The following is a 14083-nucleotide window of genomic DNA, read 5'->3' on the forward strand; positions in this document are numbered from 1 at the left end:
AAAGGGGCGACAACGTTCTTTGGAAGATGAAAAGCGTAAGAGGGACAGGTGGACACAAAACAAAGGGTGGGGTTACACTAGAGGACACAGTACACAACAGCCTTTGGGAGGAAGACAGAGGGACACAGTTTGATACATAGCCTCCTCTAGCAGCTGATCCACAAAGGCTAACACTGCTGCTGCTGTCACCGCCAGATATTGTGGTTAATTCTTTAGCTCAAGTGATAGAAGTCTGTGCTGCAGTGCTGAAGGTTCAGGGTTCATATGCTGATGCATGAGAGGAACAAATTATAAATAAGCTACAGAAAGTATAATTTGTTTTTGTCTTTTTAAAGAAAACTAGGAAAGTACACACAAAAACTACTTTAAAAGAATGCTGCACAGGATTTAAAGTCAAGAACTTGAAAGTTAGGAAATGCCAGACTTCAAGTTACCTGCAAATCTTAAATTATGGCCCCCGTGCATGTGGATTATGATATAATCTTTAGTTACATGATCACATGTTATTTGTTCTACTAAACCTTGTCATTCAATGCACAAGATGGACACTGAATGAGGCAGAGGGTAGCAAGAAGAGAAAGGATGTTCTCTTGCATTGAAAGCAAGACTAGGACTGCAACAGAATTCTTATGTGAGGTTAGACAAGACTACCATAGTGCACATGCATACTGGGGGACAAATTAGGGTTTAATGTGTAACCTTAATCCTGCCATTTCCTAATTTTGTAATGCTTGACATTGCAATCTTAACACTAACAGTTTTTCATACATAATATTAAAGTATTGCTGAATGTGTAGTTTATACTTAAAAAACAGAAAAATATACCATCAGAGTTTGAGAACAGACTTATCATTAACCCCTTAACTTGGTATTTCCCACTAGAAATCCCACTGGCAACATGATAAAAGTACATGAAAACTTTCCTTACCTAGCCTGACTGTGCCTTCCCCAGTACCAGCAAGTGTAGCTTGGACACTACCTCCTCGGACCTCACTTCCTTCAGAGTAATTCTGACCTGTTCTAACATCAATACATGGCCCAGCAGTACTGTTTATTTTACGACAGGGAATGCCTATCGGAGAAAGGAAAGACATTTTTTCATACTTCATTTACCTTTTACTGTGCCAGGATAATTTCTAAAACAGTTAATATACAAAGCACAATTACAAACATTTAAATTCTTACTACACTGGTAAGTCATCTTTCAAAGTTAACGAATTTTGCTCTTACATTTTATTTCCAAAACCAAATTTAGTTTAATCGCTGCAAAACTTAAACAAATAGGTTGTTCTGTCAGGTTCATAAACCAATACCAGAAATCATAAAAACGTTTAAATTAGCCTACCATGAAACCTAATAGCCAAGAATGAATTTAGGTTCACAACTAGAAGTCAAAGTACACGTCACAGAGGTACACAGAGACGATATGATTACTGGGTCAGTAATCATCTGTATGATGAAACTGACCCAATGCAGTAACCATTCTTCTTCAGCAGATGTCAAATATAATTTAATTGCTAGTGTAGACAGCACAAAACCTCTTTCTGTAACAGTGTGGAAAAGGGATTCTTTCCTTCTACACTAGTAATTAAATGTTTCTCAAAAGTGGTCAGCATGGCTGCATACAGCCACCAGTGGATTTTTGTGCAGCCACATCAGCCTCCAAAACCTGGGCGGAGATTGGGGTGGAGGCAAAGCAGTGGCCCCACCCTGCAGCACCCAGCTGTTGCTCCTGAATAGCTGTTACCAAGGGCAGCGAGATGCACTGCCTTGGTGTTTGCGTTGGCATCGCCTGCAGGGATCGGCACCCTACACCACACAGCCTTCCCCGAGGGTCAGGGTAGCAGCTCTGGCAACATATGGGGCCAGTGCGCATGGCACCGGAGGTGGCCCTTGTCAATGGAGGCGGCTGCGGTGTTCAGTCACTGGAGCACTCCTGGGCAACTTCCGCACTCCTGCCTGGCTGGGGCACAGGGAGCCTGGGACTCGGAAGGCAACTGGTGAGTTCCTGACCCAACTTCCCCAGGGCAGACTCTCTCTGAAGTATTACAAGGGGCAAGGACAGAGACATGGGTTGGTGCTTCCCCCGCCTGGGGCTGCACTCGCCGTTTGAAGTTGCTGTAGCTACCGCAGTAGGTCAACAGCTCCAGGCTGCTACAGGACTTGGCAGCTGCCCAGCAAGGGTGAGGGGCTCCCACTCCATGACACGCTCCAAGCACAAGAACAGGAGCAAAGTCCGGGTACGCTGAATGGGGAGCTTTATTTCCTACCGCCTTCCTACTACATAAATAGATTACAATGATTTGGACGTGTATATGTACATATGTATTTATTTTTCCTAAAGTTAATTAAGTATTTTAGGAAAAATTGTCAGAGCAGCCACCAGCAAGAGTCGGTGGCCACACTCCAAGACTGCCAAAAAATCTGTTGCAAGAACCCCTTCTTTTCTGGCATTGGCTTGAGATGGCCCTATGCTAGCAACTGCTGTCAGCAACAGGCTAATTTTCCTATTTGTAGTTAAGACTGAAGGCACCAGCTGTGCTATTCAGACCATGGTCGTTGATCTTGGAACGAACCATTCATTTTTTAATATGGCACATTCATGTAATTTTTCAAAATAAGTCAGCTTGAATTGAAAATCATCTTCCTCCATAGAGGGATGAAAAAATATGAATCACTTCCCTCTACGGGAAATGGTTTCAAGTTAGAAACATTTACCCCACTTATATTGCACAAGGAAATCTCTCGTCGTCTACTCTCAATTCCACTTTATTCTGCATTAATCCATTGTGTTTCCCAGCCACTTAACCTGTACTATTTCATAATGCATACAAAAGACTAGCAATACAAACATCCACCAAATTTAAGAATGAAAGGATGTACACAATATTGCATCAGGTGTTAACAGCTTACCCTCTTAAGCCTTGTCTGCACTGGCAGCGTGGTAGGCTACATGCCTCAGCAAAAAAGCAGGCTCCATCCATACCATGATGTGTAGTTACATGTGACTGCCTCCCCACTCCCAGAGCCTTTCCCTGCAGTGGGGAAAGCCACTGACAGCAACCTCTGGTGGGGAAAGGCTCTGGGAGCTGCCACAGCCTTTCCCCACTGCTGGAGCTTTTCCCTTCAGCGGAAAAAGCATGGGTGGTGAGTAGGATAGGCCGGGGAAAGTTGTGTCTCTCCAAACAGCCTGGCGTGGCCGTGCCCACAATCTACCCCCAGGGCCCCTCCTGCCTGCTTCCAGTTCCCTTCCTGGTGCTCTTCCATAGCAGAAAAGCTGGGGCAGGCAGGCTGATGCTCATAAGCCCCAGGGCTGGGGCCACGTCAGTGCTGCCCACCTGGCTGGCGGTGGGGCTGGGCCTCAGGTAGCTCACCTGCCACACATGGGGAAAAGGCTTTGGCAGTGGGATGCTATACTGCTAAAAATAGCAGCGTAGAAAGGGGAGGCACTGCTTGAGCGTGTAGAGAGCTGTGTAGGGTATATACCCTAAGGTACTCCATACGCCTAAGCAGTGCCTCACCATCTACACTGCTATTTTTACCCATGCTACAGGGGTGTATGTATGCAATAGGCTGCTCTAAGTGTAGACATAACCTTAAAATTAAAGCCTCTATCATCAACAGTAGTTGTTCACCCAGACTGCAGGTTAAAATGACGACTCCAAGCTGACAGATTTACATAACTATCCAGCGTAAGGATCAATGGATTGGAAGTGGTATATGAAGTACACAGTGAAAGAAAACAGAATCTGTACCTGGTGGAGGCAGGTAGCCATGAAAAAGGACACTGCCACATGATGAGCGTTCCAGCTCTTCACATAAGAGTAGTCTTCTTACTAAACAAGATATATATTAACATCAAAAGCAAAGAACTTCAATGAAGTTTTATTTTCTCAAGCTTCATTTAAAGAGGTTGATGAGATTTTAAAATATCTGCTTGAATACTGTCAACTTCAGCACAAATAAGTTCAGCAGTCTTCTGGCTCATAATTGTCCCAAATCTTAGAATCATGTGTAGGTTATTATTATGGCAGTGCAACCATTAGGAACCACATAATTTTAATACAAACATTTACCTAAAGGAGTGATTCCATAAAATTCAGCTTCATGCCTGAGAACATTAATACTCACTCCCCTGGAAAAAAAACAAGAACAAAGGAAAGCAATGCCTTGAAATAACGTTTTTTTCCCTTTGAAAAAAGAAGAGTTGACTTTTTTTTTTTAAACGAGGTATTATATCTTGGGGGATCACAAAGTAAAAACTAGAAGTGTGAGTTCACACAATAAATATCAGAACTGAACCTCCTGAAGCAGCATATTTTAATAACTTAACACAACATTTCCACCCCAGAGCTGGACTCAGTCTTTAGCTGCAGATACATTAATCTTTATGGGTACAGATCACAACATTAAAGTAAAAAATACAGAAAAACCCACAACAATAGATTTGATTGAGAAATGTACTGTACTGAAATGGTTTAAATATATGAAATTGTATTCAACTGCAGTTTAACAAATTCTGTCCATTCTGTCACCTGCATGACACATGGAACTAAGGAAATAGGACCAGAGTCCACATATTAGACTGTGCCGGTGAGGGACTTAGAAAGTACCAGTCAGATCCCACAGTCACAGAACATCTGATTGATCAGTGGAATTAGAAAACTCCTATCATAAAGGATTTTAAAATTTCCACCCATGTGAACTGTACTTAGAAGGATTTTTAGAAGAATTAGAACTTCTTACCGTAAATCTAGCTCCTTTGTACGAAGAAAATTTAAAATGGGTGCAAATGCTGCTGGATCTCTATCAATAAATATCTACAAATAAAGATAGTTAATTTATTCTTTTTGCGTTAAGAGTTTGCTTTTGAGTAACAACTATATTATCTAGATAACATCGCTTTTAGAAACACTCTTTTGAGGTGCCCATCAGTCTCATGTCCCATTATGGTCTGCGGGATTTGACCACGTGAGGCACCCAGCTCATAATATTTTGCCCAGAATGTTTAGATACGAACAAAACAAGAAGTTTCTTCCCTATCTTCTCTACATAGGGTCTGTCTACACAGCAATTAAAAACCCACAGCTGGCCTGTTCCAGCAGACTGGAGCTCAGGCTGCAGGGCTATTTAATTGCAGTGTAGAGTTCTGGGCTCAAGCTGCGTCCCGAGGTCTTGGACCCTCCGACCTTGCAGGTCCTAGAGTGTGGGCTGCACCTGAGCTCAGAAGTATATCCTAAAATTAAACAGCCCTGCAGCCCAAGCCAACTGGCATGGGCCTGTTGCGAGTGTCTAATTGCAGTGTAAACATATACATAGAGTACAGGACAGCCCTGACTCTTAAACACACACCTCGACCCTACTGCAAACAGAGTTTTTACCTGGAAAAGGGAGAAGTGACAGATTTCATGAAGTCCACTAGAGACTTTGCTATTGATTGTATGTGGAAGGGACTCAAATACTAAGGAGATGAACAGCAGTATAAACCTCTACAATAGATTGAAATTTTTCAAGTCTATTGCAAAAGATTAAAATTTGCTTGTCTCTTTGATGGACAAGCAAAATATAATTAAACATCGTCATCACAAATGCCATATTTTAAGGTCAAGAAAGTGTGTGCACTTGGGCTAGTATACTTTAAAAAAAAACCCTAACCCTACCCCTCCATTATTGATATGTCTGTGGTTCACAAGTTTGATTAAAGGAAAAAAGTTTATTTGTACATGGAGTAAGTATCACACATTATGCACTGTAGATGCAAAGGACTGTTAAAGTTACTTTGCAAGGTTCTTGATATTAGATTTAGCAATACTTTCAATGTCATGTGCAGGCTCAACTATTAAAGAGACCAGATGGATAAGGTAATATCTTTTATTGGACCGACTTCTGTTGGTGAGGCAAGCTTCCAAGCCATGATTTTTAGAGTCTAGCAAAGTAATAAATTTAAGCTCCAAGGCTCACTTGAAAATGTGCAGATTTCCTTTGAGGATGAAGAATGATAGGTCAGATATAGATTGATCACGTTGTGAAATGTATTCATCCACAGAGACACTGGATTTGTGTTTTATTACAACAATCTGTAACCCACTAATCCCCCTTCTTTTTGGCCTTTGACCACAGGGTGTTAACGGGCCACTCAACCTGGAATGATCCCTTACAATATGTGCTAATTACTTATCTAAATAATCTGTTCCACCTTGCATTTTGCTGTGATGCTGGGAGTAACTTTCCCAGACCTGAAGAAGAGCTCTGTGTGGCTTGGAAGCTTGTCTCTCTCACCAGCAGAAGTTGGGCCAATAAAAGATGTTACCTCACCCATCTTGTCTCTCTAATATCCTGGGACAGACATGGCTAAAACCACACTGCATACAAGGCTCAACTTTGTAAATTAAGAATATCAACACGGCTACCACTCTGAAATCTTTTCTGATTATGGCTCCCACAGTTTAAAAGTGTTAGTTTTTAACACTGAGCAAAGCAATTAGCAAGTTTAAACCATTTGCTTCTGGGTATGTAAAGGGAGAAGTAAAGAAACACTGGTGTAGCAATATGCACATTCTTTTATCTTCCTCTTTCATCCAGATTAGAATGGAAACACGGAGTATGAAAAGAAAGTACCGGAGAGGATCTCTTTCCTCCTGTTGGTTGTTGACCTTCATTGAAATGGTCACACCTACAAAACTTTACTTCACCTTCTTGGAAATACCCTATTTTCCCTCAAATCTAAAACGCTTACTTTCTTTTAAGTCTATGCTATTTTACAGGACAGTTAACACTTCCAAAACTTGTGTTTCCCATACTGGCTGCATGAACAATTTCACTGGTAGTGTTTGAAGTAAAAAAAGATACTCATACCAAAACAAAATGTGCAGATTTCCTTTGATGATGAAGAATGATAGGTCAGATATAGATTGATCGCGTTGTGAAATCAATCGTGTTGGCGGGAGGGATAGCTCAGTGGTTTGAGCATTGGCTTGCTAATCCCAGGGTTGTGAGTTCAATCCTTGAAGGGGCCATTTAGGGATCTGGGGCAAAAATTGGGGGAGTGGTCCTGCATTGAGCAGGGGGTTGGACTAGATGACCTCCTGAGGTCCCTTCCAACCCTGATATTCTATGATTCTATTCTAAAAAGCACAGAACTATGCTTGCTCTGTTTCAGAGTAGCAGCCGTGTTAGTCTGTATCCGCATAAAGAAAAGGAGTACTTGTGGCACCTTAGAGACTAACAAATTTATTTGAGCATAAGCTTTCATGAGCTACAGGTTCCGATGAAGTGAGCTGTAGCTCACAAAAGCTTATGCTCAAATAAATTTGTTAGTCTCTAATGTGCCACAAGTACTCCTTTTCTTTATGCTTGCTCTGGGCATTCATTATGAACCCATTCATTATGGATCCGATTCTGAAAGTTCACTGTGAGTTTCCTTCATGATGTATGAAATATCCTATTCAGTTTATATGGGTAACATTTTCAAATGCACCTAAGTCATATAGGGTCAAAGGAACTTAGAAGTTTATGCCCCATTGACTCCTAAATGACTTGAGCACTTCTGAAAATGTTACCATTAGCTTTTTAACATAGGCGCTGACTCTGTGGGTGCTCTGGGGCTGGAGCACCCACGGGGAAAAATTAGTGGGTACTCTAATTCATTAAATTAGTGGCTGCAGCTAAGCTCCCCTCACCCCCCCCACCTTTTCCTCCTCCCCTGAGCACGCCGCGTCCCCCCTCCTCCCTCCCAGCACTTCCCACCAGGCCACCGCCAAATAGCTGTTTGGCAGCGTTAGCACACTTCGGCGGCGGGGGGGGGGGGGAAGAAGGAGCAGGAATGTGGCGCGCTCAGGAGAGAAGGCAGGGAAGAGGCGGAGCCAGGGCGGGGAATTCAGGGAAGGAGTGGAGTGGGGATGGGGACAGAGACAGAGGGGGTCGAGCACCCACGGGAAAGAGGGAATGTCGGCGCCTATGCTTTTTAGTTAAAATTGACTTTTCTGGGTCTTCAGGTGGTGGTCGTCTGATGGAAAAGTAACATCAGCATATGGGAGGGTGCAGTTCTATTTAACTAGTAAAAATCTTTTAAGGAATGAAATACTTTGGTCAAATGTTAGTCTGCTGTATTTACTGTATCTATAACACTCATCTATGTATCAATAAATCTTATCATTTTAGAACTATTAGTATGAGCTTCAGCATAGAAGTTACTTCTGCTAAATAGATCCAATTTGGAAATAAATATTCATTCTTATAAATTATCAGTAGCATTACTCACAGCACCAGTTTCATCTTTAAGTGTTGAAATTCTTCCACTCAGTAAACTGAAAAGTACAAAATATTTGTTTGAGTTATAATGCAGTCTAGAAGGAGAGAACACTGAACATGTGCAGAAATATTCTAACTCTCCATTATACAAATAACCCATCTATATTTCCATGACTCAAAGTTAGAAGTCCCCTAATAACTGAGCAAGTGTCAAGCTCCAAATTTTCTGGGCAATATGACTCCAAGAATTCTTCATGATCTCTGAAAGGAAATTAATGAAAAACTCATCCAGATACCTTTTGTTGGAGCTCTTATTTATACTCCAATGTTATTTTAACAGTCATTTTTGTACTAGGGTAAAAATTAGCCATCTGCTGAGATCCTTTCGCATGGAAGAAAGGGGAGCTGCAGGGCAGGAAGCGGGTTGGTTCCCTGTGCTGCCTCCTCCTCCGTATGGCATAGAACATGAGGACATCTCCCTGGAACTCCATTTACTTCACGGTTCCAGTGTAGCTGCCAGAGACATTGCTGTCTAGCAGCTTCATTCACAAGGATTCTTCCTTCATCCTCTTCAAACATGAAAGGCAGAAAGCCATGGTGACATGAAAATTCCACCATTGCTTAGCTCCCTCTGTGAAGACACGAGCTGCCAGGGATGAGAACTTGGAGTTCTGAGAGCCAGTTGGTAGGTGAAGGCAGTGGTAGATTAGCCACTGGGCTGACAGGACCCATGCCCAGGGGCCCTGGCCAACTGAGGGGCTCTGGAAAAATCTGTCCCTGGGTGGCGGAAGGCGAGAGCCCCAACTGCCAGGCAGGAGGGGGAAGTCCCCATTCCCCCCCCCACCCCTGGCAGCAGCGCCAGGCAGGCGGGGTGGAGGATCCTTCCCCAGAAGCCCTGGCCCGACCCCGTCCCCGGCAGAAGCTAAAGGATGGGGGAAGCCTCCCCCCCACCAGCAGCCCCAGCAGAAGTCACAGGATGGGGGAAGCCCCCCATAGCAGACCCCATCCCCAACTGAAGCAAGTGCAGAAGCTGTGGGGCGGCAGGGGAAGCCCCCGCACCCGACCCCACTGGGCAGGTGGAGTGTGACAAGCCCCAGTGCCCCGACCCTGGTCCCCCACAGAAGCGCGGGGGAAGCCCCAGCACCTGGACCCCCTCTGTGCCCCTGGGACTGGAGGAGCTCTCACTCCCCACTGAGCCCTGAGGCGCAAGGGACAGAGTTTCGCCAGTCTTGGGGCCACTGGCGGGGTGGGAAGCAGAAAGGAGCAAAAGACATTGCGGGGCTGCAGTGGGAGGCAGAACGGGTAGGACCTGGGTGGAACAGGGGCGGGCCCCAGGGAAGGGGCAGAAAGGGGTTGTGGACAGTTCCACGGGCAGAAGAGGCAGAATGGGGGTGGGCTGCAGGCAAAGGGGTTGGGAAGGGCCCCCCACTTGCTCTGGCCCAGGGCCCCAGGAAACCTTAATCCGCATTTGGGTGAAGCATAGTCAAGGAAAGAGAGGGGAGCTCAGGAGGTGGGCAAACTACGGCCCGTGGGCCACATACGACCTGTGGGACCCTCCTGCCCAGTCTCTGAGCTCCTGGCTGGGGAGACTAGCCCCCAGCCCCTCCCCTGTTGTTCCCCTCCCCTGCAGCCTCACCTCACTGCGCCACCGGCACAATGCTCTGGGCGGGGGGACTGTGAACTCCTGGGGTAGTGCAGCTGCACAGCCCGGCATGGTTGCCTATCCTGGTGCAGCCGGGCGGCCAGGCAGCGCGGTAAGGGGCCAGGGAGCACAGGGGGTTGAATAGAGAGCAGGGGAGTTCGGGGAGTGGTCAGGGGTGTGGATAGGGGTAGAGGCAGTCAGAGGGCGGGGAACAGGGGGGTTGAATGGGGGCGTGGGTTCTGTGGGTGGTCAGGGGACAGAAAGCAGGAGGGGTTGGATGGGGCAGGGGTCCCTGGGGGGGCAGTCAGGAATGAGAGGAGGGGTTGGATGGGGCGGCAGGAGGCAGTCAGGGGTGGAGGTTCCAGGGGCGGTCAGGGGACAGGGAGAAGGGGTGGTTGCATGGGGCAGGTGTCCCGGGGTGGGGCAGTCAGGAAGGAGAGGGGTTGGATGGGGCGGCAGGGGGCAGTTGGGGTGGGAGGTCTGGGGGTGGTCAGGAAGAAGGGGTGGTTGGATGGGGTAGGGGTCCCCGGGGGGCAGTCAGGAATGAGAGGAGGGGTTGGATGGGGCAGGGGGTCCAGGGGCGGTCAGGGGACAGAGAGCGGGACGGGGGGGATGGATGGGGCAAGGGTCCCGGGGTGCCGTCAGGGGGTTAGAAGCGGGGGGGGGATCGGATAGGGGACGGTGGCAGTGCCACTCCTGGCTGTTTGGGGAGGCACAGCCCCCCCAACCGGCCCTCCATACAATTTTGGAAACCCGATGTGGCCCTCAAGCCAAAAAGTTTGCCCGCCCTGGCGTAGTTGGAAAAAAAAAACATGATTTTTCCTAAAAATAATGATGAAAAGCCCAGCATATTTGGGAGGGTTAGAAGTAAGTAAGAGGCTTATTTACTGTTCTGATTTGGAAGGCTACTTACTGCAAAGAGCAAGAAATAATATTTTTTAAAAGATAACATATTGAAAATTCTCTCACATATGAAGACAAAAGAATTTAAATATCTAACTACTAACTCTCCCAAAGGAATAGCGTGGTATACAAAATAATGTATGTCATGGAGAAGGTAAATATGATGCTCCTATTTATCACTCTCATGACACAAGCACAAGCAGACATTTAAAATGGAATTTGAAAGGCAACACATTTTAAACCAATAGAAAGATTTTTAACAATGCAAAATTAACATGTGGAACTTATTGCCACTAGACATAATTTTGAGACCTAGGGCTTGCTAGGAGTCAAAATAGTGAGCCATGAGAATATCGACAGTTTCATTAGATAGGATAAAAAAAATTTTATAAAGGATAATAAACCCTCACATTCAATAAGCTAACCACTGACTGATTGGAGAAGGAGGAAGACAGAAAAACTGATCATATGGCCAGTTTATTCCTTCCTCCCTCCCCACTTGGCACTAGTTTTTATATGCTATGAGAAAAGGAGTACTTGTGGCACCTTAGAGACTAACCAATTTATTTGAGCATGGGCTTTCGTGAGCTACAGCTCACTTCATCGGATGCATACCATGGAAACTGCAGCAGACTTTATATATACACAGAGAATATGAAACAATACCTCCTCCCACCCCACTGTCCTGCTGGTAATAGCTTATCTAAAGTGATCATCAGGCTGGGCCATTTCCAGCACAAATCCAGGTTTTCTCACCCTCCACCCCCCCACACAAATTCACTCTCCTGCTGGTGATAGCCCATCCAAAGTGACAACTCTTTACCAGCAGGACAGTGGGGTGGGAGGAGGTATTGTTTCATATTCTCTGTGTATATATAAAGTCTGCTGCAATTTCCACGGTATGCATCCGATGAAGTGAGCTGTAGCTCACGAAAGCTCATGCTCAAATAAATTGGTTAGTCTCTAAGGTACCACAAGTACTCCTTTTCTTTTTGCGAATACAGACTAACACGGCTGTTACTCTGAAACCTGTCTATATGCTATGAGTAGACCCAAAAAAAAATTAGAGGGGGAAAAAATGTATGTGTTAAATTCACAATGGGGAAACTCTTACAATTTTAATTACAGAAGCATACTGTGCAACAGCAGTGGAGAAGGTGGATACTGGTGATCTAATGCAGGTCTGGCTCAGCTTCACCACCCACTGACCCTCCCACCCACAGCATGAGTATCTCAGGAAGATGAATAATCCCTTCACCACTCCATCCTCCTCCTTCGCTCTGCCCCAACAGTGACAGCAGGATGGCGTTGTGACTTATGTTTTTTTCTGTAACCAAACTCTCATAATGGTAATGATATAAAATGCTTTTTAAACGCCTAGTAATTCTACTTAGTAAAATATATTAACATTTGAAATACCTGGAAAAAAAGGAGTCTGGAATCCACATTAGTGTTTGTCTTGAGGTGCTGAACCTGTAAGACCAAAAATTAAAAAAAATCAAGGATTGCACATACAGAGTATCAAACTGAGTTTTTGTTTTTTTCAAGACTGCTTAAAAGAAGCCTTAGGGTACATTACACTGCAAAAAAAGATCCAGGGCAGCAAGTCTCAGAGCCCAGGTCAACTAATTTCGGGTCAAGGCTCATGCTATGGGGCTAAAAACAGCTATATAGATATTCGGGTTTAGGTTGGAGCCTGGTTCTGAAACCCAGCAAAGGGGGTGGCTCTCAGCCTGAAAGTCCACACTGCGGTCAACCCAGGCTCCAAGTCTCACTGCTCTAGGTCTTTATTTTGCAGTGCAGACATATCCTTAGAGGTCAGAGAGTGGTTTGGAAAGCTGATTCTAGAGTGAATTCCTTACTATGTGTAAAAATCTCAAAGAAAAGATTTGAAGAAATTATATTATTCTTACCTCTCATTTGTATTACAGCATCTGGAGGCCCCAAATCAGGGCCCCAATCATTGTGCTAGACCCTATACAAAAACACTCAGTGATACAATTCCTGCCCCAAATATCTTACAATCCAGGGTCCTGCCCCTGCAAACATTCATGCCATTTGTGTAACTTTGTATAAAGGATTAGATCAACAGTGCTAGTATTTGCAAGATTAAGCCCTAAATTAAGACAAGATGCAACAAACTTAGGGAGAGTGTCAGTAATAATGACGAAGTAGTAAGTAAAAAATATTTTAGAGTGTGCTTATAGTTAGGGCCCTACCAAATTCACGGCCATGAAAAATGCATCAGAGAAATATGGTCTCCCCGCATGAAATCTGGTCTTTTGTGTGCTTTTACCCCGTATACAGATTTCACGGGGGAGACCAGCGTTTCTCAAATTGGGGGTCCTGACCCAAAAGGGAATTGCAGGGGGATCACGGTTATTTTAGGGGGGCTGCAGTACTGTCTCACTTACTTCTGTGCTGCCTTCAGAGCTGGGCAGCCAGAGAGTGGCGGTTGTTGGCCAGGCACCCAGCTCTGAAGGCAGTCCCCCACCAGCAGCAGTGCAGAAGTAAGGGTGGCAATACCATATAATGCCATCCTTACTCCTGCGCTGGTGCTGGCTCTGCCTTCAAAGCTGAGCTCCCAATCAGCAGACACCACTCTCTAGCTGCCCAGCTCTGAAGGCGTGCTGCTGCTAGCAGCAGCGCAGAGGTAAGGGTAGCAGTACTGCAACCCTCCCCACCCCCCAAAAAAAACCACACACACACAACTCCTTTTTGGGTGTGGACCTCTACAATTACAACACCATGAAATTTCAGATTTAAATAGCTGAAATCATGAAAATTATGATTTTAAAAATCCTATGACTGTAAAATTGACCAAAATGGACTGTGAATTTGGTAGGGCTCTACTTATAGTACCTGTAGTTATCTGCAACAGCTACTTATGCCCAATTGTCTACCAGTTAAATCTCTCCACTAGAATTAAAGTTAGGACCAGCTTTCTGTTTAAATCTCAACTGTTCTACGTGCTCTAAAATCTGGACAGTCAATCAGATTGCATTGAAATTTGGTGTGCCTCATAGGGAGGAGGTAAAGTCAGTGAGCCACAGTTGGGGCCATTTGACCATGGGATTCCTGAGATACAGTCTCCAGAGGGGTGGCAGGGGACAGCCTCCAGAAAAACAATTTTTTTTTATAAAGTTAACATGTTCTGGCAATGTTTTTTTTGCTCACAGACAGAGATCAAATCAGGGCTCAGATCATCAGGCTAGGGTCTAAAACGCTTAAGTGCTACCCCCAACAGAGTGCATGGCACTCACCACCCTTTGGGGGAAATCAAATTAA

The 14083-nt window shown here is 45.0% G+C and overlaps 1 protein-coding gene across 1 annotated transcript in view; it reads right to left on the reverse strand.

Annotated features, from left to right (window-relative positions):
- KCTD3 (potassium channel tetramerization domain containing 3) overlaps nucleotides 1-14083 on the reverse strand; it is a 61172-nt gene that overhangs the window by 33754 nt on the left and 13335 nt on the right. The window contains exons 2-7 of the mRNA XM_077812195.1: nucleotides 12215-12268; nucleotides 8261-8306; nucleotides 4747-4820; nucleotides 4077-4135; nucleotides 3756-3836; nucleotides 929-1072 (exon numbers count right to left, since the gene is read on the reverse strand). Coding sequence (XP_077668321.1) covers nucleotides 929-1072; nucleotides 3756-3836; nucleotides 4077-4135; nucleotides 4747-4820; nucleotides 8261-8306; nucleotides 12215-12268 — 458 coding nt within the window. The remainder of the gene's footprint in view (nucleotides 1-928; nucleotides 1073-3755; nucleotides 3837-4076; nucleotides 4136-4746; nucleotides 4821-8260; nucleotides 8307-12214; nucleotides 12269-14083) is intronic.

The sequence above is a fragment of the Eretmochelys imbricata genome, chromosome 3 (genome assembly GCF_965152235.1).
Source record: "Eretmochelys imbricata isolate rEreImb1 chromosome 3, rEreImb1.hap1, whole genome shotgun sequence".
NCBI lineage: Eukaryota > Metazoa > Chordata > Testudines > Cheloniidae > Eretmochelys > Eretmochelys imbricata.